The following is a 27,616-nucleotide window of genomic DNA, read 5'->3' on the forward strand; positions in this document are numbered from 1 at the left end:
AGCTAATTCCCCTTGGCTTGAATCTTTCTGGGCCACCAACAGGCTAGCCGGTGACTGTGTTTCTTCTACTTTGCTACACAATTGTCACTCTGATCAAGCACTTCTTTCATGAAACATCTACTCATTTCTGGTAAATTCCTGGTTTCTTCGGGCTCACACTTTTCCAGACACTAAAAACTAATTTGCCTACAATGTCTAAATAAAATTTCCAAGAAAGATGTTCCAACGTATTGTAATGTTCCCCTCTGTGGTACTAGAAATCCAAATCAGTGGGCCAATCAATATATGTGCAAGCCATCGTAATTAGTAAAAAGAGTAAAGCTGAATTTTTCAGCATGTTAAGTTACATATTTTACAAATTATTAATCCAGTGTTTATACAAAGGCTGCATTTAACTCAATTCTCTGGTAAACGGTGCTACTGGAATTGCAAGTGGGGACTTGAAGTGTATACGCAACATAACCACACTCTTTATTAATAGAGTATATGTGCAAAAACAATCCACACTGTACTGATAAATCTCTTAATATTAAATTAAGTTGTTGTAGTGGGCAGCCATCATCAACTGTTATTGAAGCAATCCTCGTTCCGTGTTGTTCCAAACATCAGTCACTGCGTTAGCGTTAGATGAGCGTCATAAGTCAATGTGAATCTTAAAAGACCCAAGAAATCAAAGCCAAACACAGGCTGAAACAAAATCCTGACACAACAGGGCTCAGAGACACAGCATAGAGGAGATAAAATCCACGTTTTGGTCTCTTGGCTTCAATACCTCCCAAAAAGCATTTGTTCCACTTTTCAAAACCTGTAAGCCTCTGAAAAGCCAGTCCCAAAATATGACATACATCACCTAAGTTTTAAACCAATGACTCAATCGTAGCTGCACATTAGAATCACTCAGAGAGCTTTCAAAAAAATAGTGTCCAGGACCCACTCCCAGAGATTCTGATTTTATTGCTCTGACACAGGGCCCTGGAATTGATCTTTTTTGAAAGCTCCCCTGGTGATTCTAATATGCAGCCAGGTGGAGATCCACTGCTTCAAACTAATACAGCCTTTTGGGACAATAATTGCTCTGAGGTTGATAAACATGCTTTTTGCCTTTTAATGAGATTTTATTAAAACTACTCAATTCATTCCATAGCTAATGAGCAACTGTTCATCGCAGGCCCTGCGTTGAGTAACGGAGAAAGATATATATATGTTCCCTGCCTTCAAGAAGCTCCCGGTTCGCTAGGTAAAGGGACTCGTGAATAAGAAACTGTAATTAAATATGGTAAGTGCTCTCAAGGTACAAGCAAATTCAGCATGCCTCACAAACTTGCATGTCATCCTTGAGCAGGGGTCCTGCTGCATCATTCCAAGTTTAGTATATGTCCTACCAAAGCAGGAAAGTCAGAAGTTACAGGTTACTAAGAATCCAAATACCAGGGCAAACATTCAGCCCATACAAGGTGAAAACGGTGTGCCTTTTGCTATTCTCTTTCACTGAAACTCCTGTACCATGAAGGTAGGCATTTCTATGTTTTAATTTGGATGAATCATCTTAAAATTTCCTTCATGTAATATTACTGATTGTACACTTACTCTAAAGCTATACATTTGCAAAAGATACAGTATATGATCATGGCATAAAAATGAGCCAATTTCCTGCTTTTGCAAAAAATCTTTCTTTCCCACTAATTGCTACATTTGTGAGGACGAGAAGTTTGGGGACTAGGATAAGGTCCTATCATTGGCGATTTGTTTCAGTCACTTGAAAGATGTTACACCGGAAAATATTATGGAAACAATGGGCATTCAAAGGAGCTTTTGTAAGACTTTCAAAAATAAGAAACACAGGGAAAGAGTTCAATTTTTTAAAAAAAGAAATGGCATCCTCCCAATATTCCTAATGAATCAGGCATGATTCCCTCGCAGACAGTGGATGAGTGAATGAGTTGGTAAGCAGTGAGGTAGGGGAGTGAGTGGGTGGTCAATTGATCTTGAAAATTGAAATCCGTTTTAAAGTACCTCAGTGGAAATTTAAACCTATTAACACCTAAGGGTCAAAAACAATTTGTGATACTAATTTGGTATATAAGAAAATCACAATTCTAGAGAACTTGGATAGAAATCAACAAAACAGTTCCCAGTACAAGTGAACATCTTCAAGGCCTTTCTGTTTAAAGCTAGAGTTGAACAAATGCTAAGTTAAAATGTATGCTGTCAAGGTCCCTGCAAGAAAATCTCAAGTGAATTTCAATTTCCAGATCAATATATGCTGAGACAATTTACCAGAGAAACCTTCAACCTTTACACAGGGTGAGGAACACTATCATTATATTCTTTACCACGAAGGCTACCTTGAATTCATTATTTCACGAAATGACACATTATAAATGGCACTAACCAAGTCAGATTTTGTAGGGTATGAATGAGATTTCACGTTCACAATAGTTAAGGGAGCTATAGGGTACCTATTAGCTCAGAATCAGCTTGCTCTCCCTCCTTATACAGCTCTAAAGCAACAGAAAAGATGAATTTAGTTCTACCCGAGGTGTTTCCTGAAAACATTCTGTCAATTAGAAGCCCCCAGAATACTGATTGTGCTAATGTGACGCCGACCACTTTCGTTTTGATAGCCAAAGAGATCATATCATCACTCTTCCAGACCTTAAGGAATCAGAACCGCTTACTAACATTGATCCAATGATGGCTATATTCTGTCATCACGATATAATTAACATTTTAATTTCACATTTTCCAATTACGACTTTGCTGGCTCATTTAAAGCAAATATAACTAAGACGTAACAAATATTCACCCACACACACACGATCATTTGGGAGCTTTTGGGAAACCCTAATTTACTTCACCGGGTGCTAAAAATGAAGAAACCAAGGAGATTTTTTTTTTTTTTTAAACACGTTTGTCTCCACAGAACAGTGCTATCCACATACGGCTGTGGAGCACTTGAAATGTGGCTAGTCCAACTGAGAAACTGAATTTTCCATTTTATTTAATTTTAATTAATCAAAATTTAAATTTAGAAAGAGATATCGATTAGGTTATTAGAAAACTTTTAGATATGTTTGGGAAAACTTGGGTGTGTGAATCCACTTTTGCAAACGCAAATGTTATGATACCTAAATACAGATCAAGTATTTCCGATGAAAATTTAGCTTAGTGTCAGAATTGAGATGTGTTGTTAGTGTAAGACACACACTGGATTTCAAAGACTGAGTACAAAAGAAAGGATGTAAAATATCTCATTAATAATTTCTGCACTGATTATGTGTTGAAATGATAATAGTTTGGTTCTAGTGGGTTAAATAAAATATTTTATTAAAATTGATTGCACCTATTTGCTCCTAATTTTTTAATGTGGCCATTACAAAATTTGCATATGTAAAATTTTTGTATAGAAAATTACATCTGTGTCTTGCATTACGTATCTTTTGGACAGCGCTGCTCTAGAGCACTTCCACAAGCACTTTACAGGGCACATTTGCATATCCTTCTTCAGGTAGATGGGCTGGTCATGTAACAATAGGGGCAAGGAGTAACATGTCCTTGTATCAATTGGGTCTGAGGAAAGTGTGTAGCAAGCTCTACCCATAATTTCACCATGTGAGGCAACACGGAAATACCTCAACATAGAAGGAAAAAAATGAGTTATCAGCACTTAAACAAATTGAAATCCAGTACTGCAGACAACTTAAAAGGGATACAGCCAACTGCTCTAAGGTCTTGGTTTCATTTCCCAACTGCGGACCTTAAAATAGACAATAAAGCACCGCTTCCAAAAAGAGGTAAAATATTTCAATGGTAGCTACCTAGCGATCCTTAGTAAAGAAGCAAAAATTGCTCTTAAATCTTATCTCCTCAACTTCTAAAGGCACAGAATACACGCTGAACTAGGAAATCAACTTCGGATCGCCAGCCTTTTCCCTCACAAGCAAATTAGCAGGATTGTGCACTTGGAATACTGTTTGACAAGAATGAAAAGGAAACTATTCAAAACAGATTTAAGGAATGGACAATTAGATGAGGAACTGCAGATTTAATTCTCAATCAGCACTGTGATTAATCTGATTCCCTGCTTTTCCCTAGTGTAATTATACAACACAGATGAAAGGATGAGCTTTTGGACTGTCAGTTCTATATTCTAGACCAGCCCGGTGACTCAAAGCAGACGGCTCTACCACACGAACCACCACCATCCCAACAACAGTCGAGGGAAGCCTCGAACACTGATTTAACAGTCATTGCATAACGAGGCATTAAAAATTTGGATACCCCAACTCTTTCCAAGCTGGTCTACACCAGGTGAGGAATTTGCTGAAACTGAACGCACCCCCTCTGAAAATGACCCCCTCCAATCCGGGCACGGGGTGAACACAAAGGCATCTATCTAATATCCTGCACAATAGACACACACCCCACAATTAAAAACCCTGGACGTTCTCTCTCTAACGCTCCATGCAAGCAAAGGAAATGCAAGCTGCTCTTTTCGTTAATGGTCTGTGGTACACGCAAGGTAACAATAACCCCAACTGTTCCCAGGAAGCAACTATAAAATCGGGTCTGCCACGTCCCTGTGCAACCGTCAGATAAAATGCAGACAGCGGATTTCGGCCGGCCCCACGCCTCGTGGGGTGGCCGACCTCGGCTCGGTGGCTTCCACGGATCGCTGAGAAGCCCCCGGACCCCCCGCCCGGCAGAAGGTCCAGGTACACGTCTATAAATACTCCCGGGTGAGGAGGACGAGGGAGGCGGAAGGGAAGGGAGGGCAGGGGGCAGGCCCGGAGCGGGTGCCGGTGCGGGAGGACCCGGGCATCACTGAAATGCATTTTTCCACACTCCCGCTCCCTCGCGTGGGGACTCACTTGCCGATCACCTCGCAGAGCTCGTACACATCCTCGAACAGCACGTCGTCGTCGGCCATGGTCCGGAGGGGACAGCGGCCGCAGCGTGGAGGGCTCCGAAAACGGGGATGGGGGCGCCAAAGAGCTCAGTGCCCGGCCCCTGGCTCGCCTCCTCCCCTCAGGACCCGCGAGCCCTCGGTGCTGAGGACGCTCGAGTGGGGCTGCGAGGCCCGGAGACTGCGGCGCCTTCCTCTGCGGGCGACCGCCCCGGCGCGGGCGGCGGGGCCGGGGCGCGAGAGCGAGGGCGGCCCGGGCCCGGCGCCGCCCGCCCGCCCGCTGCTCCTCGCGCTGCTCGGGCCGCTCTGCCCGGCGTGCGGATCCTCGGGGACGGCGCGGCGCCGCGCTCTCCTCTCGTCAGCCCGCGCGGGCCGCGAGGCCGCGACCGCTCCCTCTGCCGAGGCTGGCTCCGGCGCGGCGCGGGGCAGCTCAGGCTACAGGGGGGGCCGCGGCAGGACCATGGAGGGAGGATCGCCGCTGAGGGAGGTGGCGGCGGCAGAGCGGCACTGGGGACCAGGAGGCGGCGGCAGAGACGCTCCCTCCTCCTTCTGCTCCTCCCGCCGCCGCCGCCGCCCGCCTGGGAGTGGGAGGGGGCTTCGCGGGACTGGCTGTCTATGCGGGCGGGAGTCGCAGCCGCCGCCTTCGACTCCTCCTCCTCCGCCCCAGCCTCCGACCAGCTCGCGAGCCCCGCGCACCCGCCTCGCGCACACACGCCCTCCTCCCCCTACGGCCGCGCGGCTTCGAGAACCACAGGCCCCGCCCACTCCAGCCCGTCGGGAGGCGGTGGCCGAGGGACAGGGAACCGGGCTGAGCGGCGCATGCGCGCGCCGCGGGCCACGTCACGGCGAACGGGCGGGCGTCGGGGATCTAGAAGGGGCGGGGGGTATCGGCCCGAGGGGCGCGCGGGCGGCAGCTGCTTAGGCGGGGGCCGGGCGGGTCGTCCCCTCCGCGACCGAGCTGCGGAAGGGGGCCTGGGACAAAAGGTCCACGACCGAACGCACGTTCTTGGGTCTCTGCGGCGAGAGGCTCTAACCCCGGTCGCTCCCCCTCTCTTTTGTAACCGCAGGAAGCCTTGCCCAGTTTTCGCTGGGGAAAGAGGCTGGGAAAGGGTCCTAATGAATGGGAAAAGCAAGAAGAGAGGTGGAGACGCTGTCATTCCTGACCATGCTAGGCGGCGGACGCTTTTAGTGCCACTTTGCATTCCTTATTTCAAATGAGGGCTGGGGAAGGGAGGTCGTCTACCTACAAGAAGAACCGAACAAAAACTGTCCAGGAAGGTGTGCAACAATAAGTGACAATTCATAGAGACAGCTTCTCCCGCATTCTGCCTCAAACTCAAATATCTATCCAGCGCTTGCCCTCAGTAGAGACAGCCTAGAGAGAGGTCAGGAAGGCAGGGACAGACACTTTAAGCCCCTTTGTATGTCACCTCCCTCCACCGCCAAGCTTTCAGTACCTACCCTGCTCCCTTTACTCCCTATGAATGTTAGACATGTCAGGATAAAAATGCAACGAGAGGGAGTGGATGCACAGGGTCAGCCAGGGAGTGAGGTTCTGGGTGTTGCCGCTGTGCTAGGTTGTATTCAGTATGAAGATTTCTGTTCAACTGAGCATGTGCAGAATGAGCCAACGCCATCAGACAGGTATATGCCTCAGTTAAGGACCAATAAAAAAAGTCTTTGTTCCTCTGCACAGCAGAAGTGCCCAATTAGTTCATAAGTCAGCTTCTAGAAATCACCTGGTAAAATTCTCAGTGCAGTAATAAGAAAAGAAAGAAAGAAAGAGATAATATTTACTAAAGTGTGTGTGGGTTGGGAGGCGGTGGAGACTCAGCCTATTTTCTCTTCAGAAACGTTTTGTGCAAACCCTTGACCACTCCCTCAAGAGACTGAGAGATTTGCCAGTGTTAAGGATTTGAGTACTAAACATTTTTTTTTACAATGCAAATCAGAGGGAAAATGTAATTGTATGAGAAGGTCTTCCTCTTTTCCCCAAGAGCTTGTGCATTCTCTAGACAAGGGAGATTTCGAGCCTGAGAAACATTGCCTCCATTAAGTGTCCAGCAGTTTCAAGTCACTGTCACCCTAAGTTGGCATGTCCACCTGGTGCACAGTGACCCTCACCCTTGTCAGCTTCACTTCCTCTTCCCAGCCCAAGTCTGAGTTATGCCAAGACTTAACAACTTCCTTTTGGGGCTTGTTATCTTCCACAGGGGCTTATACTCAGAGGTAGAAAAGGACAATTATAAAAAATTGTGGAGGTGAATAAAAAAAGACAATTATAGGGATAGGATTGCACCCTGCTCATGGAATCACAGCCAGTTTTGATCTGGAAAGAGCCTTAGACATCAGCCACTCCAACTCAGGCATTTACGGATGTGGGGGATGTGGTGGTTGCCCTCTCGGGAGCCATTCCACCCCACCACTGTGGGGTGGTGGTTCTGAGTTTGACTGGGTGGGTCCTGATTCATTAAACTAATAAATGCAACCCTCTCTTGCCTCAATGATGGGCCTAACTTAATCAGCTACTGGCATTATGTGGTCGCTGGCCTTGAGTGGTTCAAGGTCTTCCAATCAGCACAAAGTTCAGGCCTTCCCTCCGACCCATGATCTGCCTTTCTCCCCACCCCAGCCCCCAACCACCACATTGGCCTTGAACCAGAAGGTATGCAGCCTCAGTTGCTGCCGTCAGACATCTGTACCAGAGAGGGTAGTCAGACCTAAGATGAAGGTGGACTTGAGGGGCAGCAGGGTGATGTCCTCAGTGACATTATCAATCTCTTGTTTAGCCAACTCTCTACACTTTCCGGTCCTATAGGGCAATAAATTCACTTACTGTTTATGCCATTTTGAGTTGAGCTTCCTGTTACTTTTAGAGAAAGCGTCCTACAAATGGTACAACAAATGAGAAAAATTCAGTGACAAACATATGTCCATGGTCACATATTTCACAGAACATCTCATCTGAGCCTAGATCTCCCAGCTCCGGTGTGGTATTTAGTCACGCAGAAGTTCTCTGCAATGCACATCCCTAAGAACTCATAGCATGCATTGTGGCTGGAGGTAGCTCCTCTCTGCTTCTACAACTAAAATGACCAAAGCTTTTAGGGGCGCCTGGGTGGCTCAGTCATTGAGCATCTGACTTCGGCTCAGGTCATGATCTCAGGGTCCTGGAATCAAGCCCCGGGTCCAGCACCAGTTTGGTCAGGCTTTAGCCTTTGTGTCGGGCTCCAGGTGGTGGGGCTCCGGGTGGTGGGGCTCCAGGTCAGGTTCCAGGTCAGGCTCCAGGTCGGGCTCCATGTCATCAGGGGTCCAGCTCTGTGCTCAGCAGGGAGTCTGCTTCTCCCTCCCCTTTGCCCCTCCACCTTTGCTCTTGTTCTCTCTCTCTCTCAAATAAATAAATAAAATCTTTAAAAAAAACCAAAATGACCAAAACTTTTAAAGTTAAATTAGTTAATTCTTCTCTGGGCTTCTTACGAAAATCTAATACTCTTCCAATAAGTATAAGCACAGGTATAAATGGTCAGGTGTCAATAACCTGTTTTAGTTTTCACAAAGAAAGTGTTAAAGTAACTAGGTGCATCAGTTAGATTGTGTTCAGATGTTAATAACTGAATATAACAGTGGTTTAAACAAATGGGGGGCTTATCTTCCTCACAGAGCCAGAAGTCTGGAGGTGGGTAGTTACTAACACTGAATCAGCTACTCCACAGTATCATCAGTGACCAGGTTCTTTCCTTCCACTCTGCAAACCTGGACGTGTTAGCCTCTCATCTTCAGGCTTGTTCTTTCACCATCGCAAGATGGCTGCTGCAATTTCCAGCACTGAACTGCATCCGGGGGCAGGATTCAGGAAGGCAACAAGGGTAGGCAAGGTCATTTTGCTCCCTCTCCCAACTCTTAGTAGGGAAAGAAAATATCTCTCTCCCACATCACTGGCCGAAACAGTCATACGGCAACCCTCGCGTGTGTGGGAAGCTGGTGACGTGAATATCTGACTTTTCCTGCCTCCTCTTTGGAGGTGGGTAAGGGAGAAGCAGGTGGGGAATGGACTTTGGCAGCCGATCAGCAGTATTTCCAATAGTAGGAAAATTATCAATGAAATAATTCTAGATCTTCGTCATAATGTAGATATACCTCGAGAATATGACTGACAGAACTTGACATATATATATATTATATGATATATATAAAAATATATATATAATAACTTTAAAAATTCAGAAACATTTAAAAACCCACAAGGATGGAGTTGGTACTAGAGAAATTTGATTCTCGGATGGCAGTGGAAATCTTCAATGATTTCGAGGCATTGGACTTCCTCGCAGTTGCATTAGACATTCTCAGGTTGTTGGGCTCCCACGTAATTTCAACATGACACAGATATAAAAGAGAGTAACACACTCTAGAGAAATATTAGCATGAGAAAAACACAGAGGTCAGGGTGGCATAGGGTTAATTTAGGCAATTCGGGGTTCAGCCTCATTCTGTAGCTATGATTGTTAAAGTAAAAAAAATTACTGAATTAATGAATAAAATTATTCTGTTCTAAATCGGAATAAAGTGATTGCCTTGTGATATAAGCAGGGCACTCAAAGCTAAGATGAAAGACACCATCAGTGTCTCTGGAAAAAGCTGCATATACTAGACAATACTGTGATATCATACTGTGACTCATTTATTTTATATTCGTCTTCAATATCATGTTGCAAATCATTTATTTTATATTCCTTGCATGAATGTCTACTCTAGCCACTGAGGTTACAGCTACAAATAAAGCAGACACGGTCTCTGCCTTTGCCAAGTTTTGCTCTAAAAGAAAACAAGTATCAGGCAAGTAATCACAATGAAGAGTCACAGTCGTTACGTTGTGGGAAGAGCTAACAGTAAGGGACGGGACCTAGAGGTCAGGGAAGGCCAACTGAGGCAATGTTTAAACTAAGACTGAAGAAAGTATAGAAATTAACGAGGGTGGGAAGAGCGGGAGCCAGTTGATTGTAGGTAGAGAGAACAGCATTTGTGGAGTCCGGGAGGTGAGCAAGAATATGCTCTTTTGGAGAAGTAGGTCACGGCTGAATCACAGTGTAGGAAGAAAGAGGTCAGAGGTGTTAGAGAAATAGGGAGGGGCTGGAGAGCAGAAGATGTTAAACACCATCTTAAAGAGTTCACCCCTTAGAAGACCACACACTTCAGTGGCACTGGAGTCTTATGTGTAGACGGAGCCCCCCCCCCCGCCCCCCGCAAAGGTCCAAACATGAATGGAACTCTACATAAATAACTCTTCTCTGCGCTTGGTGCACACTGTCCCCTCCCTTAGTTACTTTTAAAATATAGGTATTCCTGTAGCAAACATGAAATCCCCCCAGTCATTTGAGCAGACACTGTAGGTACTCCACTCAAATCCCCATTGCTCCCCTCCCCCAGCTTCAGCACGGTTTTGCTTCCAAAGCCCACGCCTGTGACTTCAGAGGACTTCCCACAAGTTCCTGGAATCATTTTGTTCACATGGAAGTGCCTGAGCATTTAGGTCTCTCTGGCTATTTAGTGCAGGAATGTAAAAGCCCAGTTACCTTCTCTGAGGGACAGGGGACAACTTTGCCAATTTACTTACAGCCCTCGCTCCCCTTGGAGACAGGACACACAGGACTTTCCCCGGCTTCTGCCCCCTCCATCTCCTACTACTTCTTTCTCTCATTCCCTAACAGGTTTCTCCTGGGAGTTCTTCCTTAATAAATCATTTGCTCATGAATCCCCCTATCAAGATCCTCTTTGGGGGGACCCCACCTTAGACGGTGGTGTTTCTCAAAGGGACAATTGGATCTGAATCACCTGGGAGCTTATGAAAGTTGTTTCAAATGTTGATTGCCGGGCCCTATGCAGGACTTACTGTATCTGAACATCCTAAAGTATGTCATAGGAATCTGTGTTTTTATAAGCTCCCCAAAGTGAGCCTTAAACACTTAAAATTAAGAACAACTGCTCTAACACCAGCCACTGAATAGGGTCTGTGAAAAAAGGGAGCCAGTGCTGACTTCATCGCTAGGGTGGAGAAGCCATAAGAAATGCAAAAGAACACTTCAGGGAGCAGAAATGGATCTGAATACAAATGTGTTTCCTTCTGTAAAACTCTGTCTAAAGATTCATGTTACCCTTCTTCCTTTAATATCAATGGACAAGTCACTGGAAGGTTTTGTTTGACAGTGGTAACAAGATCGTCTCTTGACACAGGACAGTGCCGCTATACACTGAACATGTCGTAGCTCAAAAGTCAGCCACTTAAAATCACGAGTATTCACTGGGCTCCTGGAGACTCAACATTGTGTTGCATGCTAGTGGGGATTGCAATGGTCAGGGTTTTTTTGGTTGCAAGTGACGGAAGATCCAAAGCAGCTTAAACAATGTAGAAAATATCTTGGCTCACATAATTGAAAAATCAAGAGGTAGGGTAGCTTCCTGCAAGACCTGAACCAGGACTCAAATGATGTCATTTCTTCCAGTCTTATCACTATGCATTCTATGGTACTGGCTTCATCCATAGATTTCACAAAGTGGCCGCCAGAGCTCCAGGTTTTCCCTTTGAAGAAGCAAAAGGGCTGCCACTGTTCCAGACTTCACCTCCCTATACATCAGCATCCAGAAAAGGAGTGAAAAAGAGTGTTATCCGGTAGGTCCTGCCCATGTTTAGGATTCACTCTCTCTCACTGGTCTTATTGAAGCACATGACCATCCCTGAACAACTCACTGTAGCCAGGGAATGAGAGTCACTGAAAAATTTAACCAACCAGGGCCTACTCTTGAGCTGGATATGGGAATCAATCTCTTGGTTGAGAATAAAAACAAACAAACAAACAAACAAACAAACAAACAAACCAGGAACAAGCTCTGAAGGAAAATCAGATACTTTGGGCAGGAGAAGGGCAGAATAAATGCTGGGAAGGCTTCCTAGTTTTCCTAGTTACCTAAATGCTGGCATTGGCTTTGTCTTAGCACGTCACTTCTTTCTCCATGTTCAAGTAGTCACCATGTCCCACTGATTTTTCCTACAAAATTTCTTTGAGGTTCTCTACTTCTTTTCCATTTCTTTAAACTCCACCCCAATCCACTCTCCCATCAACCCATATTTAGATATTACCTCACTTTACTCACTCGGCTCCTGCCTCCAGTGGCTTGTCCTATCCTGTTCACCATGGGGAGACCCAATTAAGGCCCATGAAAGAGAGTTCTGAGCATCTAGAACAGTGCCTGGTGTGTAGTAGGCACTTGAAAGGTTATTTGTTGAATGGATGAATAAATGAATGAATGGCTTCACAGCCCTTATCATTTCCTGGAATTCTCTTTTGTTTCGTGTATAGCCTTTCTTCTTCAACCCTTGTACTTAGAAATCGTCTAGAACATAGTAAGTACTTCAAATGTATTTCTTAACTAAATAAATGACTATGTTTCTTGAATTGGATTAGAGTCACTGATAATTAGGAAGAGATTAAGGAGCCAACAGAAGCAGTTAAAGTGGCTGGATTCTTAGGAAGAAAATGCATACAGAAGAAACAAGATTTTTGTAGAGGAGGGGAGAGTCAACAGTATCAGAGCTGAAGACATATCGAAGAGAACAAGGCATAGGATTCATTTCTACTAATTGAAGGTAGTTCTACGAGCTTCATTTTGTGTAGAAAAATAAATTAAAATCTCACACAGCATTTGGAATTTTGCCTTCTGTCTTCGCTATGAGAGATTCTGAAGGTGAAGCCGGAAATTAATTGGTAACTCCTGAATTTCCTCTTCTGGGTTTCCTGATGCTTTCTTTCCGGGTTTCTGCTAAACTACCATATTATGTGGTAAAAACACACCATCAGCTGCAAAATGTCCAATGGGTAACTTATATTGAGCCCAGCCCTGGCTAAGCTGCAAAGAGTCACGTAAGTCACCCAAGCCTCAACGGAAAGGAGTACAATTTACTATGCTAAGTGCACTGTGAAAAAGGTCAAGTGATTAATAAGTCACCAACATGAAATACAAGCCTATGGACACTGGTAGGTTTAATCATTTACCCTCTTCTGGGCACAGATGGAGGATCCTCTCTGGGGGTCTTTTCTGGCGGTGAATCTGCAAAACTCTCAAGGAGCCATTTTCTTCTTACCATCCTTTTTCATAAATGATAACTTTCCTTTTGTAAATGGAGACTCCTTTCCTGAAAAATCTTTTTTCTCATAGAGATCATCTATAACGTCAAGATCTGCACTAATAAGATGTTTTCCGTTTTGGTCAAGGGAAAAAAAAATCACTATTAGATTTTCCACAGTCTGTTTGTGGTAATTCTCAGATCTGATAGGAACTCTTCAATGATATTTTGCCTTAAGTATTCTAATCAAATATTTCCCATTCAAGCTTATTTACCCTTGTTATCTATTTTAAATTGTCTCCTAATGGAGACAATAGCTAAGAAAGTAACCTTTTAAAAGACAATAGCAAAATCAATCTAAGGGGAAGAGATAGAGATTGTAATGGTCTGTAACAAATAATGGAAGGACTATTTATTGAGGGCTTATTATAAATGCCAGACACTATGCAAAGACATTACACATATTTCATTCAATCCACATACCAACTTTATGAAGTAGGTATTACTGGCCTCATTTTACAGATAAGAAGACTGAGACTTGGAGGGAAGTTGACTAATGTCCCAAGGATCACACAGCCAGAAAGAGATGGACCAATGTTTGAACAAGTCTTCCGGATTGCAAAGCCTGAACCACTGTGCCCTCTGACACTGGCTTTCTTATGTTCCTCAGAGGCAGTACCTTTTAAATTCATTTCTTTCATAGTAAGCAAAGTATGCCTCAGGCAAAAGGTTCAATGCATTGAATAAAACAAGAGTAACAGTTTCTGCTTGTTGAAATGTTATTTAGTGGTAGGCATTATGCTTAGTGTCTTCCGGGCATTTATTTGCTCATTCAGTAAAACTTTATTGAGCCTTTATCACATATGAGGTGCTGAGGAGACAATAGTGAGAAAATCAACATGATTCTCACCCTCTTGGAGTTCATAAGTTAGTGAGGGGGCAGACGTGAATCAAATACTTGTAGAAGCAAATGTATAATTATTTCCATGGGGGTCCCAAGACTATTCAATGGGGAAAGGACAGTCTTTACAACGAAGGGTGTTTGGAAAACTGGATATCCACATACAAAAGAATGAAGTTGGAACCTTACCTTATACTGTGTTTAAAAATTAACTCAAAATCTTGGGGTGCCTGGGTGGCACAGCGGTTGGGCATCTGCCTTCAGCTCAGGGCTTGATCCCGGCGTTACGGGATCGAGCCCCACATCAGGCTCCTCTGCTATGAGCCTGCTTCTTCCTCTCCCACTCCCCCTGCTTGTGTTCCCTCTCTCGCTGGCTGTCTCTATCTCTGCTGAATAAATAAATAAAATCTTTTAAAAAAATAAAAATTAACTCAAAATCAATCAAAGTACTAAGCATAAGACCTAAGCTATAAAACTCTTAGAAGAAAGCATAGAGAAAAAGCTTCATGATGTTAGAGTTGGCAACGGTTTCTTGGATATGACAATGAAAGCATTGGCAACAAAAGTAAAAACAGATAAATGAGGCACTATCAAAATGAAAAACTTCTGGGCATCAAAGGACACAATCAACAGAGTGAAAAGGCAACCTATGGAATGGAAGAAAAATATTTGCAAATCACATCTGGTATGTGATAAGAGGCTAAATTCCAGAATATAGGAAGAATTCCTACAACTCAACAAAAACATCAAATAACCCAATTAAAAAATCGGCAAAGAACTTGAATAGACATATCTCCAAAGAAGACATATGAATGGTCAACAAATGTATGAAAAGGTACCCAACCTCACTTGTCATTAGGGAAACACAAATCAAAACCACAAAGAAGTATTATCTCATACACATTAGAGTAGCTGCTATCAGGAGAAAATGAACGAACGAACACACAAACAAACAAACAAACAAACAAAAACCCCACAAAAAAACAGTGACCAGAAAATAACAAATGTTGGTCAAGATGTAAGGGAACTGGAACCCTTGTGCACCACGGGTGTGAATGTAAAATGATGTAGCTGCTATGGAAAACAGTATGGCAGGTCCTCAAAAAATTAAAAATAGAGCTACCATATGATCAGCAGTACCAGTTCTGGGTGTCTACCTGAAACCAAGTTCTCGAACAGATTTGTACATCCCTGATGATAGCAGCACTATTCACAATAGCCAAAAGGCGAAAGCAACCCAAACGTCCATCCACAGATGCATGGCTAAAGAAAATGTGGAGTATACATACGATGGAATGTTATTCAGTCTTAAAAAGGAAGGAGATTGTGATACATACTACAACACGGGTGAACCTTGAGAACATCATTCTAAATGAAATAAGCTAGTGAAAAAGACAAATACTGCATGATTTCACAAATATGAGGTATGAAGAGTAAACTCATTAGAAACAGAAAGTAGAATGGTGGTTGCCAGGGGCTGGGGGCAAGAGGGAAGTGGGAGTTATTATTTAATGGGTATAGACTTTCAGTTTCACAAGAGGAAAGAGTTCTGGAGATTGACTGCACAACAATGGGAATATACTTAACATTGTACACTTAAAAATGGTTAAGATGGTAAATTTCATGCTATTTGTATTTCATCTCAAGTATACATTTAAAGAGAATTTTAGATGTATAACTTAAACATGTATCTCCAATTTTTTCAAACAACTTTATGAGAGAGCTTTTTATTGGGCTCACTTCGTAGAGCAAAATCAGTTTTAGAAAGGCTAAGTCACTTGCCCAAGGTGACACATTTAGTCATGGGTAGGGATGGAATTTGAACCCATTTCCTGAGCCTAAAGTTCATGTTCTAAACTGTCACCCAACTTAGCTAACCAGGTCTTCAAAGAAATGAGCCAAACTACCTCTTGCTGGATTGGGTCACTGTGGTTAGAGAGATCACAGGGCACCAAGGTTGAGAGTGGAGTGTGGGTAGCAGTGGGGGTCAAGGGTCCTGATGAAAGGCCTGTATCTCATGATTGGGTTAGTTCCTCTCCTCCCACCCCCAAATGAAAACTAAGTATAAGCCTGGAATCAGGATAGCATTTTGGTTTCCTTTATTTCTATTCTATAAGTTTTCTATAGATAAGTTTCTAAGATAGCACCTTAAACCCAAGTGGAAATAGAGCTTAGAAATGTTTAGTAGAGTAGCTGCCTTAAAAACCTGTTGGCAGGGCAGAATGGCAAGGAGGGTCAGTTCCTAAGATAAAGCCCCTGGTTTCATCCTGGAGTTCAGGTGAAATCACAGATTGCTTTAGCCTAGATAAGGTAACAGGTGGATGGGTGCTGAAGAGCACCTTTTTCCAGGGAAAGGAGGAAAAATGGTGACCAATGCCCCGGCCAGACTATCCCAGGTGATTGGGGTGAGGGTGGGGGCTATGACCTGTTGAAGCTTCCAAGGACCTTTAGAGTGAAGTTAGTGTAATAATAAAGAAAGCGCTCCACGTGGAATGGTCTAGCAGACTCAGGCTGCTGCCATTGTGAGGACCGTGTGCTGGACCAAAGGAGAGATACAGGCCGTGGATGGCAAGAAGAGACTTGGGGGTAGACTGAAGGGCTCCCTGCTTATATGGGACCAAACAGAGACAAAACTTCGGTCAACTGAAGGAATGTAACCCCTCCATAAGCTCAAAAAGAACCTAGTTCCCACGGAGGGGGCTGACGTGGGTCATGGTTGCACAAACAAATTATAGCTTCATTCCCAGAAGGCCTAAAAGTCTCTAAAGGTTCTTTATGAACATGAACTTGAGGATATAAAAAGGGCTGGGAAAGGATTCTGTGTATTTTGATAATGCAGCTTCTCGACCCAATGTGATAATTTTTAATAAGAAAAGCCTGGGCAAACTATCTTGCCCCTTAGCCCGTGAGCTGTTTTCCTCACAATTACTTTTTCTGAAAGCAATATAACCAATGCTAAAAGAACACTAGATTCCACGATGGTCTGGAATGAATGTTTTAAGGAGACAAGGAATATCATTTGAGTGGATTTGTTCCACGAAAGACCACATAGACTACGTGGAACGGTCTGTTGCGGCTCTCAGGCCAAACTGAAAGTCGCTCATTCCCTTATGAATAGATCAATGACGACCCCCAAATTCATGGTAGGCTTGTTAGAAAAAACCCACTACATGTGAATGTTTCCAATTCAGAGAATTCTAAGACACATGGGGTGGAGGAGGTCCTCTTTTCCAACCTGGGGTTATTTGAAGTCATGAAACCCACCATTGAAAGTCACTACATATCCACACATACACAGATAATTAATTGTACCACGATGAGGAGGGAGGCTGGGAGGAGCTGCATTTCTGTCTGGAACACTGAGGCAGTTTTATTGTACCTCACCAGGCACTTGTGGGAAGCATTGCCTCCTCTGGGAGACCGGGCGCTGAGGCTGTGCTGGAGAAAACAGTTACAGGGGAATGATGGAAGGCATCATAGCTCTCAGAAATGAAGGGACAGAACACATTTTGGCAAGGAAAGAACGGCTTTCTTTAGCAAGTTCCTGTATAACTGGGTTTTACAATTAATTTTCTTTCCCATATCCACTTTAGCTTCTCTTGAATTCAGAGAAATAAACTCGATTTTGAAGCAATTCGTTAATATTAGTCATGTACTCATTCTTCCTTTTCGTGCCTACTGAGTGTCTGGCAGGGTTCTCAGCCTGGGAGGCTCCCGGGGGGAGCAAACGGGGGAAACCAGCTTCCTCAAAGGTTCAGAGGGAACGGCTATGGAACGGAAATGGAGATAAGTCCTCTCTGGGAAGACACCACTTTGTGTAAAGTGGGAGGTTAACCCAGACTGGGAATCTAGCAGGGGCAGGTCAGATAAGGCGCCCCCAGCAGAGTCATGAACTAGGCCAAGGGTTGGGTTTGGGGGTGGAGAAGTCCAGACTGAAGAAATCACTCAATCAAAGGCCTTGTGGCTTATTTTAGGAACTGAAAGAAGGCCTGTGTGACAGGAACAAAGGGAGTGAGTGGGAGAGTGACCCAACATGAGGTTGGGGGCGTAAGGATTTTGATCCCTTCAGGAAGCCACTGTTAGGTTTTAAACAGGAGGGGATGTAGTTTGGAGAGTATATTGGGGGGGGGAGCAAGAGTGGATGATGAGAAATGATTTAGGCTTTAGTGTAGCAGAGATGATAATAGACTGCATGAGGGGGACATGCCGGAGGTTCTCTATTCCTCGCCAAGTTTTCTCTCTACCTTCTCCATCTTGTTTATGCCCTGGGAAGCTGAACTGTGTGAACCACATAAACAGGATCCTGTGCCCTGTGGCTTTTGGCTGACTTTGACCAATGGAGAGCCCCTGTAGAGGCCTAGAGATTTGGAGGAGAATGAGGTCAGGGTATTTATTTTCCCAATTCCCTCCTTCCTAAGTTCCCTCTGGCTGGCTGTGTCCTTCATCAAAAGAGCATATTCCTCTCAAATGTATCTTCTGTACATGTCTCTCTCTTTCCAGATTACTGCTTCCTCTCTGGGTCCCTTCAGGCCTAGGGGTGGTGATAGCTTTGCTCGTTTTGCCAAGGATTTGTCTATTGTCCTTGGATGTCTTTCTTTTCTATTCCATGTGGTTTCTCTCTGCTCGCCCCTTTGTAAATAATCCCCATCTCCAACGATCCCAGTTTGAGCGTGTCATGTGTTTCGTGTTGGTACGCTCACCGACAGAGGTGGAGGCGGGATATGAGGGGAAATGAATAGATTAGAGATGTATTGAGGAGGTTAAATTAGCAGAATTGGTGATTGCAAAAAAGCATTACTTATAGACATAAAAATATTACAGTAATATATTTTTACCGCTAACAAAATAGATGCCGTGGAGTATTGGCTGAAAATTATATTTGTGTTCATGATCATTTACAGGAATTGTGATTTTCAAAAGCAGCAAGATTCCAATAGTGAAAGGGAGACAACAATGACGGGAAAAGTAATATTTGGTAATTCCACCTCCCCCCCCTTCTCTTCTTCTGAATCTGCCTGTTTTTCTCTTCCATAAATCTGTTGTTGAATATCTTAACAGGAAAGCTGGTGATATAACGCTCGATTCAAACTCTAGGCGAAGACTTTCTCCAATTATTCTGCTTGGTTTTAGTTTTTGGTTTTTGTTTTTGTTTTGAGAGAGAGAGAGAGAGTGTGGGGTGGGGAGGTGCAGGGGGGGAAGAGAGAGAATCTCAAGCAGACCCCATGCTGAATGGGGAGCCCGACGCAGGGCTCAATCTCACAACCCTGAGATCATGACCTGAACCAAAATTAAGAGTCAGACGCTTACTGACTGAACCACCCAGGTGCCCCCCCCCCTTTTTAATGTGTGTTCCCTGGTAACATCCCATGGGCTTTGCTCCTAAACCTTTTACCATCATAGGGAAATACAAGAAAACCTGTTGAAAGGTCACTTGTGACCTGTGCAATTCAGAAGTGTCTAGGGTTGGCTTTGCTTTTAGTGGGATTGTATCTAAATCATACCAGAATAAATAAAACCTCCAGGTTTTAGGTTCTTCCTGAAGGACATGCCACAATCTTCTTTGATGAATGAAAATACCTAATGATGTGGCAGTCTGTGCCCCTTCCTGATTTCTGTGGGGATTAAGACTACCTCATCATTTTACTATGAATAAAAGATGCTCATTTACTTGAGAACTTGATCTTTCCAGAATTATCTGCCCGTTTCCTGAGTTACCTTCTGTAATAGTTTCCTATTGCTGCTGTAACAAATTACTGAAAACTTAGTGGCTTCAAACAACATACTTTATTTTTTTTCCCTCTTACAATTCTGGAGGTCAGAAGTCCTAAATGGAGTTGGCAGGACTGGGTTCCTTCCGGAGGAGGAAGGAACATTCGCTTTAAGGGCGAATCTGTTTCCTCGCCATTCTAACTTCTAGGGGTCATTTACCTTCTTTGGCTCACGGCCCCACCAGCCGTCTCCAAAGCCAGCACTGTAGCATCTTCCCCCCGTCTCTCTGTCTCTCGCTCTTTTTCTCTCTCTGGGTCCATCAGGATAATCACTGCATCTCAAAATCCCTAACATAATCACATCTGCAAGGTCCCTTTGCCATATAAGGTCACACATTCACAGGTTCCTGGGCTTTGGACATGGACATCTTGGCCGGGGACATTATTCAGCCCACCACCTCTTCATTCTTATTGGTCTACTCCAAACACACCTCCTCTTTCCCAACCTCACTCTATTTGTTCCTCTTGCTTAAGTGTTCTGCTACTACCTTTCTGCACATCAAAATCATCTTCCAGTTCATTCTTAACTGAACAAATATTTTTCTGAGTCTTGTGCTAGACTTGGAGATAAGTGGTGAACAGGATATTGCTAAGATGTCACTTCCCTCTGAAACCTCCCCCCTATGCTTACACTTTGGGGAGGGAAACCCTGGGAGGCAGAGTTGAACTCTGGGGTTTTGTTTGGTTTTTTAAGATTTTATTTATTTACTTGAGAGAGAGAAAGAGAGAGAGAGAATGAGGGGGGAGGGGCAGAGGGAGAGAGAAACAGACTCTCCGCTGAGCTGGGAGCCCAAGGCGGGGCTGGATCTCAGGACCCCGAGATCATGACCTGAGCTGAAGGCAGACGCTTAATTGACTTAGCCACCCAGGCGCCCCAAGCTCTGGGTTTTTACTGGGTACTTGGAGGTGTGTTGAGAACACACATCTTTTAAGTTCTTATTGCCCTATTAATTTCTCACATTTTTCCCCTCTGAAGGCCTTTCAGTGTTCTAGTGGGTCTCTGCTATACCTTCTCCACATCCTTAGTTTGGGAATCTGGTACAAGACACACTTCTCTAGAAATTTTTTAAATGTTGCAGGAAATAATCAAAGAGAGATTAATCAAAGACTTTATTGATAATATCTTTGCAATCATAGAACGGGCACACAGAGGGAATATTTCTGGGTGATTTTTCTTATACTTTAGGTACTTACCAAATACTCCACAATGAACATGTAGTTTTCTAATTAAATAAACATACAAGATAAAAAGGCAAAATGTTTCCAGTTTTCAGGTCTTAAAATTCAAATGCCATAGTAACAATTAATACTATATTTTGCATAGACTCAGGAAACAAACCTGCTTCTTAATTTAAGCAATTGTTTGTAGTCAGGACTGACTTCAAAATTTGTGGGGCTCAGTGTAAAATGAAAGCATAGGTCCCTTGTTCTAAAATTATTAAGGACTGGGACACCTGGGCCACTCACTTGGTTAAGGGTCTGCCTTCGGCTCAGGTCATGATCTCGGGGTCCCCTTGTTGGGCTCTCTGCTCAGCGGAGAGTCTGCTTCTCCCTCTCCCTCTCCCTCTGCCCACCTCCCCCCACCCCGTGCTCTTTCTCTCTCAAATAAATAAATAAAATATTTAAAAAATAGCAAAATTATTAAGGATTCCACAATAGTAACAACAGCAGAGCATTACATGAAGTGTGAGGTCTCTTCTAAGCACAAGGTCCTGTGTGAGTGTGGAGCTGGAATGCCCAGGAAACTGGTAATAACCACCATTGCCACTCTTTGTTTGTTTGTTTTCTTCTTCTTTGTACAATTTCGATAGTAATTATTAGTTTGACTGTGTCTACCTGAGATCAAAATTCATTTAAAAATGTGAACCATTCAGTCAGTTGCCTAGATCTGTCCATAAAGCTAGATATCGTATAGTATGCAACAAACAAATGGAAGCCCAACCTTTGATGACTAGGCACGACCTCAGTGTGTGGCCTCCAGAATCCCTCACCCTACCAAGCCTGAACTCAGCCAATTGGACTACTCAACTGACAAACCATTTGAGTCTGGCCATTGAGTTAGTGGTGAAAATATGGCGCCCCCAAGACTACTGAAGTTTCTTCTTGGCTTTGCATTTAAATTACCTGAAATAGCTTATTTCATCCTGCTGCGGGACGGAAATAATTAAATTCTAAGTCCCAGTCCAGAGAGGTGCCAAATGAAGTCAACACTTGCAGAGCCTCAGATAAAATATCCTCTGAAAATGCAAATCTCCCCTCACCTCTTCAGCCCCTCACCCCTATTTAGCCAAAGGGTGACCTCTTTCTAGGAGACTGTTTTGATTCCCTCCCTAGCCCAATCCCTGCTCAGTGCTTCTGCACCAACCTGCACACTAATTAGTCTCTTGTAGATTTTCCCATCCTGTGATAAATGATATTTGGGTATGTTTTTCCCACCACGCTGTGGATGACACAGAGGTGCCCTGCCCATATCTGCTTTCAAGGAAGGACCTGCTGCCCAGAGTCAGGAAGTGTGGTCAACCCCTTCAGGGACAACCAACAGCCCCCCAGCCTGGGTCATGCCTCTTCCTGGGCAGGCCACACTCAATGAATGAGCAAGCTGGGGGTACAGAGTCCCAGCCAGTTCAGCCACATACAGGACAACTCTGATGGACAATTCTCGCTCCAGAGCCCCCTGCCAGGTGGAGGGAGACTATCGGGCTTGCATTGTAGTTCAACTTCTCTCCTTTGCTCAATCCTGCACCCTTCACAGGTGTTGATCCCTCATCACCATCATGTAGCCCCAAGTCCGTCTCACTGTGTGCTTTTAGACAATCAATCTATGACATGGACTACACCTTTGTACTCACGAATCTTAGCCCATTGCCACCCAATCCATGCTGTCTGAACTCAACGGGTTGCTATAGCCTTAAGAACGACAGTATTATTCTCACTTTTCTCTCTCCCTTTCACAGAGAAGCATAAGATGAAAATCACTGTGAAGCTCTCTAACATTGTTAAACATACTACCAATAAAGAAAAATGTAATAAAGTGGTGCTGAAATATCTTTAAACAAATTATTCAGCCAATATAATCTTTATGTGCTATCTGAATAATTTTTTAACATGATAACATCAGTGTTTTAATATAGTATCAGACTTTGCCAGTCTCTTTATAGACTCTTAAAGTGGTGCCTTTGTTTAAGCCTCGGGAAAACGTTTATTTGTTGGTAGAAATGAAGGCAATCCCCAAAGTGCTTTTTAATATGAAGAATGCAGCGTGGATTCTTAGTTATGGGTTTTCCTTATAATACATTTTTGTTTGTTTGTTTTCGAACAAGATGCTTTGGAAGAGAAATCAGGTTGGGGGAATGGAAGGAAGCAATGAAGAGAAGACATAAACATGTTGCTAGCAATATCAAGAGGCTGTGAGTGACGTTACAGCTGTTAAGTCAGTTCCCACTGCAATCAAGATCGGGAATAAAATTGGAGGAAAAAATCAAAAGAAAACAAAACAAGTGCCAAACAGCATCCCTGCTACTACCATCCTCCCGAAGAACACCCCCTCACCAAGCCACAGAAGAATTACCAATAATCTAACACCATGCTAAGTGCAACAGCTTTGATCTCCAATGAATAGGCATTACATTAATCTAAATGCAATGGACTTTGCAGCGCAAAACATGCCAGAACTTGAGGGAGGGAGGCGTTCAAATGCAGAAGGACGAGAAGCAGCAAATTGGGGTAAGAATTTCTGAGGACACAAGAGGGTTTGATATAGAAATCATCTATTTGAAAAAGAAGTTTAGGGGGCACCTGGGTGGCTCAGTCGGTTAAGTGTCCAACTCTTGATTTTGGTTCGGGTCATGATCTCCTGGGTTGTGAGATCCAGCCCCATGTGGGGCTCTCTGCTCAGTGGGGAGTCTGCTTGAAGGTTCTCTCTCTCCCTCTCCCTCTGCCCCTCCCCTTACTCTTGCGCATGCTCTCTCTTGCTCTAAAATCAATCCTTTTTTTTTTTTTTAAAGAAGATTATCAGTTTGTAAAAGAGTATCCATGGTGTCTTCTGAAAATGGTGGGAAATTTGGTTAAAGGAGGTGTTATAATTTTCAAATCCTTTGCAAGTGTTTATCGTAAATACTGCTTCAGTCAAAGCTATAGAGGCAGTAAAAAGATCAATGGTTGGTGGGGAGGATGAAACGAAAGTATGAGTAGGGGGATCACAGGGGATGTTGAGGGCACAGAAATTGTCCCGTATGGTACTGTAACAGCAGATACATGACATCACGCATTTGGCAAAACCCATGGCACCGTGCGGCACAAAGAGTGAGCCCTAATGTAAACCAGGGACTTTAGTAAATAATAAGGTACCAGTACAGGTTTGTCAACCGTAACAAAGGTACCACACTCAGGTCAGATATTAATAATAGAGAGCCCGAGGGGTGGGAGGTTGAGAGAGGGAGTATATAGCACTCTCTGTACTTTCTGCTCCATTTTCCTCTAAACTGAAAACTTCTCTAAAAATTAAAATCTATTAATTAAAAAACCCTATTTATGTCTATGTTAATGACTGCTTAGATTGAGATAAGCACGTTTGGGTTTTGTCTGCCACGAGCTCCTTTTCCATACTTCGGCTGGTACCAGGTCCCTTTTCCCATCCCAGTAAATGGATAAATGACCCAGGTTTGACCACTCTTTTTTGGCCACAGGTACTAGTCCAGAGCTTATGAGTCAAAGTTGTAGCCCCCAGAGACCTCTCCTGGGAGAGAGCTCCCTTTCTATCAGTTGTCACGGGTGCCTGAAGAATGTCTCAGAATGAAGCAGGAATGATGGGTGGACAGAGGATGTCCAAAGTCCCTGGATCCAGTCACCCAAGGCCAGCTTATCTATATTCTTTGTTTGATCTCATGACCCAACACAAGCTCTTTTCTTTTTTTTTTTTTTAAAGATTTTATTTATTTATTTATTTATTTTGACAGAGAGCAGCCAGCGAGAGAGGGAACACAGCAGGGGGAGTGGGAGAGGAAGAAGCAGGCTCATAGTAGAGGAGCCCGATGTGGGGCTCGATCCCATAACGCCAGGATCACGCCCTGAGCTGAAGCCTGATGTGGGGCTCGATCCCAGGACTCTGGGATCACGCCCTGAGCCAAAGGCAGACGCCTAACGACTGAGCCACCCAGGTGCCCCAGCTATTTTCTGCTTTTACTTGTTTGCGTTAACTTTCTGTTCATTGCAATCAAGAGCAAAACAGTTTGCTTTTTTCCATTTTGAGCAAGTAACCATTTATTGGGGACTTATTATGTGCCAAGAAATTACTATATAGTCTCGTATGATTTTCCCAGGGAGTGTATGAGGCAGCTCCATTGTATATGTGATGGAATGGGGGCTCCCAGAGATTAACTTGCTCAACTTTGCATGCTAATAAGAGGCAGGATTTGAACCCAGGTCCAACTCAATCCAAAGCCCATGCTGGTAACCAAGGTGCAAAACATGTACAGTGTACCTTTCCTGTCTACTGAAGCACAGCCTGGACTACACCCAGTAGGATCACTTTTGGAACCATAAGCTTTGTCCTCAATCTGCATTCAAACCTCTGCCCTAATACTTACTATTAGGTTTAACCATACGAGTTTGTGGATATTTGACCATTGGTGATCTGTAGAAAGGGCATCTTCATCTAGTTCAACCTAGTAGCCTATGGCCTGGTGTGCATTACCTAACCTTTTAAGAGTTTCGGTTTCTTAACCTATTAAGTGGGGATGCAGTCTCAGCAGACCCTGCAGTGAGCGTTTGGTTAACAGGCTCTCACATGAGGATTTCGGTGCAACGGTTTCCTTTGGGAAGATTCTACAGGAAGTCCCAGTGAAGGAGAGATAAGGAAAGGAGAAAGCCAGTGAAGGGTATGTTGATGAGCAGGTTACTGCCCTGGGCAAGGGCTCAGTCCTCTAGGAGAGCTTCTGAGAGACTGTGCAGAACACGGCTTGAAAACGTTCCCCTGAGAGCTGAGGATCATTCCTGGCCACTTCCAGCTTTCATGTGGGTCAAGTAGGCTCCTGCACCCAGATTGAAGAGAGGCAAGAAGCATGGCCTATCGTGGAATTTACCACAGGGGACCTCCGGGGTGGGTCGTGGGATATGAATAGGGCACTGACAGCAAGTCCCGCAGGGGGTGTTAGCACTCACTTTATGGAATTTTTGGTGAGGGTGAAATATATGTCATATGCAGTTGACAAAGTAGCCAATCAATTTCGTTGGAGGGTAAGGGCCAGATTAAATTAAAAGACTTTATGATGTCTCATTGATTTGGAAACTCAGGTGTTTGATTTCTAGGGTTTTTTTTTCTTAATCTATCCAAATAAACATACCTGCGTTGTAAATATCTGACCTCCCCTTACTTGACACATACGGAATCATACTGGACATACTGTTTTAGACCCTTGCACATTTTCTCTGTCAGCCCATATAGATATACCTTATTCTTTTTAACGCCCGCACGGTATGCGCCACGGTCCGCTTTATGGATTTACTACAGTTTCTTTCACCTTTGTGTGTTTGATGGGTGGTTAACTTATTTTCCGTTTTTTCACTATTATAAAGAGAGCTGCCATGGACATCTTATACGAGTATCGCTGTACCCATATGAGAGTGCGCTTAACATAAATTCCTATTAGTGTGGTTGTTGAGTCCCCAGACGTGGGCCTTGAAAGTGTTGATAAATATTGACGGATCGATCTCTGAGAAGCTTGCTCCTATTTACACACTAACAGTGTGCAAATTGCTATTTCCTCACACCGCTAGCCATCCTGCTTAGGGTTCTTTCAGATGCTGTTTGGGGGAGGTTAGCACATTTGGAAACAGTTTCAAAATTGTGCGCGGAGCTTCTGCATCTTTTGAATTACAGTAATAATAATGGCCGGAGTGAATCCTTTGTTGATTCATTCAACCAGTATGTTTTAGGAGCTACCATGTGACAGCACTGTGTGAAGAGCTGGGGGTTAAAGGTCAGCAGTGACATGGATAAGGATTCAGACATACAGCTGTAGTCGCTACATCGGTGGAAAACTGCAGCGTATAATGGAGGGGGTAGCAGCTGCTTGCTGGTGGTGCCCTGCGCGAATCCCTTTACGCTTACCACTAGCACACAGGCCGGAAAGTTTTCTCTGTCCTCCAGAGTCCCCCACATCCACACGGTAGGTCAGAAGTGCCGAGAAATTAATGCTCCCCTGGGAGTATTGCTCAGCCAATAAATGACAAGAATTGGTGTATAAATATTCCAGCTCCCTAGGCCCTTGGGGGGAATAACTCTAAGTGTGTGTGCTCCATTGGCTTCCAGAGTTCCCCAGTGGACTGGAGTTCAGGTCGCCCACAGCGAAAACAGGCAGCTTTGTTGGCTTCTTTCCCTTCTCTGTCTCACCTCTCCACCGTGCTACGGAGTGTCTCATTCACCCTCCAAATGAAGTACTTATACTTTAGTCCTTGTTTCAGGGTCTGCTTCTGGGGGAGCCCAAATTCAGTCCTATGCCTGACCTACGTTTTACTTTGATAAATTATCTTGTAAGGCTCGCTCCCATATGTAGCTTTCATGAGCTCTGTAATTTACGAGCCAACCAACAAGGGTCGGGGGAGTTGAGTCGAGTCCTGAGAGTTTACTTACAAAATATCTCTCAAATCCAGAAAGTTCGTAATAAGCAGTGGGGATTTTAGTCTCAGATGATTAAAGGAAGCTCTTCAAACCCCTCACAACGTGACAGCTGCCTCTACCCTTTGTCCTCTGGGATTTAAAAATATGCAACAATTGGCACGCTTGGCCTCTGGTTTTAAATCTCTGCCACCTTCTACGGCCTTACCTGACTGTTTACAGACCTCAGGGGCTCTTTGCTTTTGCCTCAAATACAGAGGGTTCGCTTGGATTCCCCAAATTTAAACCCATTCAGTAAGCAGTCAGTGAC

General features: G+C 44.0%; 1 protein-coding gene and 1 pseudogene across 8 annotated transcripts in view; both read right to left on the reverse strand.

Annotated features, from left to right (window-relative positions):
* Positions 1-5,064, reverse strand: part of CASK (calcium/calmodulin dependent serine protein kinase) — a 344,451-nt gene extending 339,387 nt beyond the window's left edge. For 2 of the 8 annotated variants that reach the window (XM_026513322.4, XM_044389369.3), the window contains exon 1: positions 4,872-5,064. In XM_026513322.4, coding sequence (XP_026369107.1) covers positions 4,872-4,930 — 59 coding nt within the window. In that variant the 5' untranslated portion in view covers positions 4,931-5,064. The remainder of the gene's footprint in view (positions 1-4,871) is intronic. The other 6 variants (XM_026513329.4, XM_026513327.4, XM_026513323.4 and 3 more) reach the window with 4 other exon arrangements.
* On the reverse strand, positions 1,298-1,393 carry LOC113266020 (U6 spliceosomal RNA; annotated as a pseudogene).
* Positions 5,065-27,616: the final 22,552 nt, after the last annotated feature.

This window comes from Ursus arctos, chromosome X, assembly GCF_023065955.2.
Source record: "Ursus arctos isolate Adak ecotype North America chromosome X, UrsArc2.0, whole genome shotgun sequence".
Lineage (NCBI taxonomy): Eukaryota > Metazoa > Chordata > Mammalia > Carnivora > Ursidae > Ursus > Ursus arctos.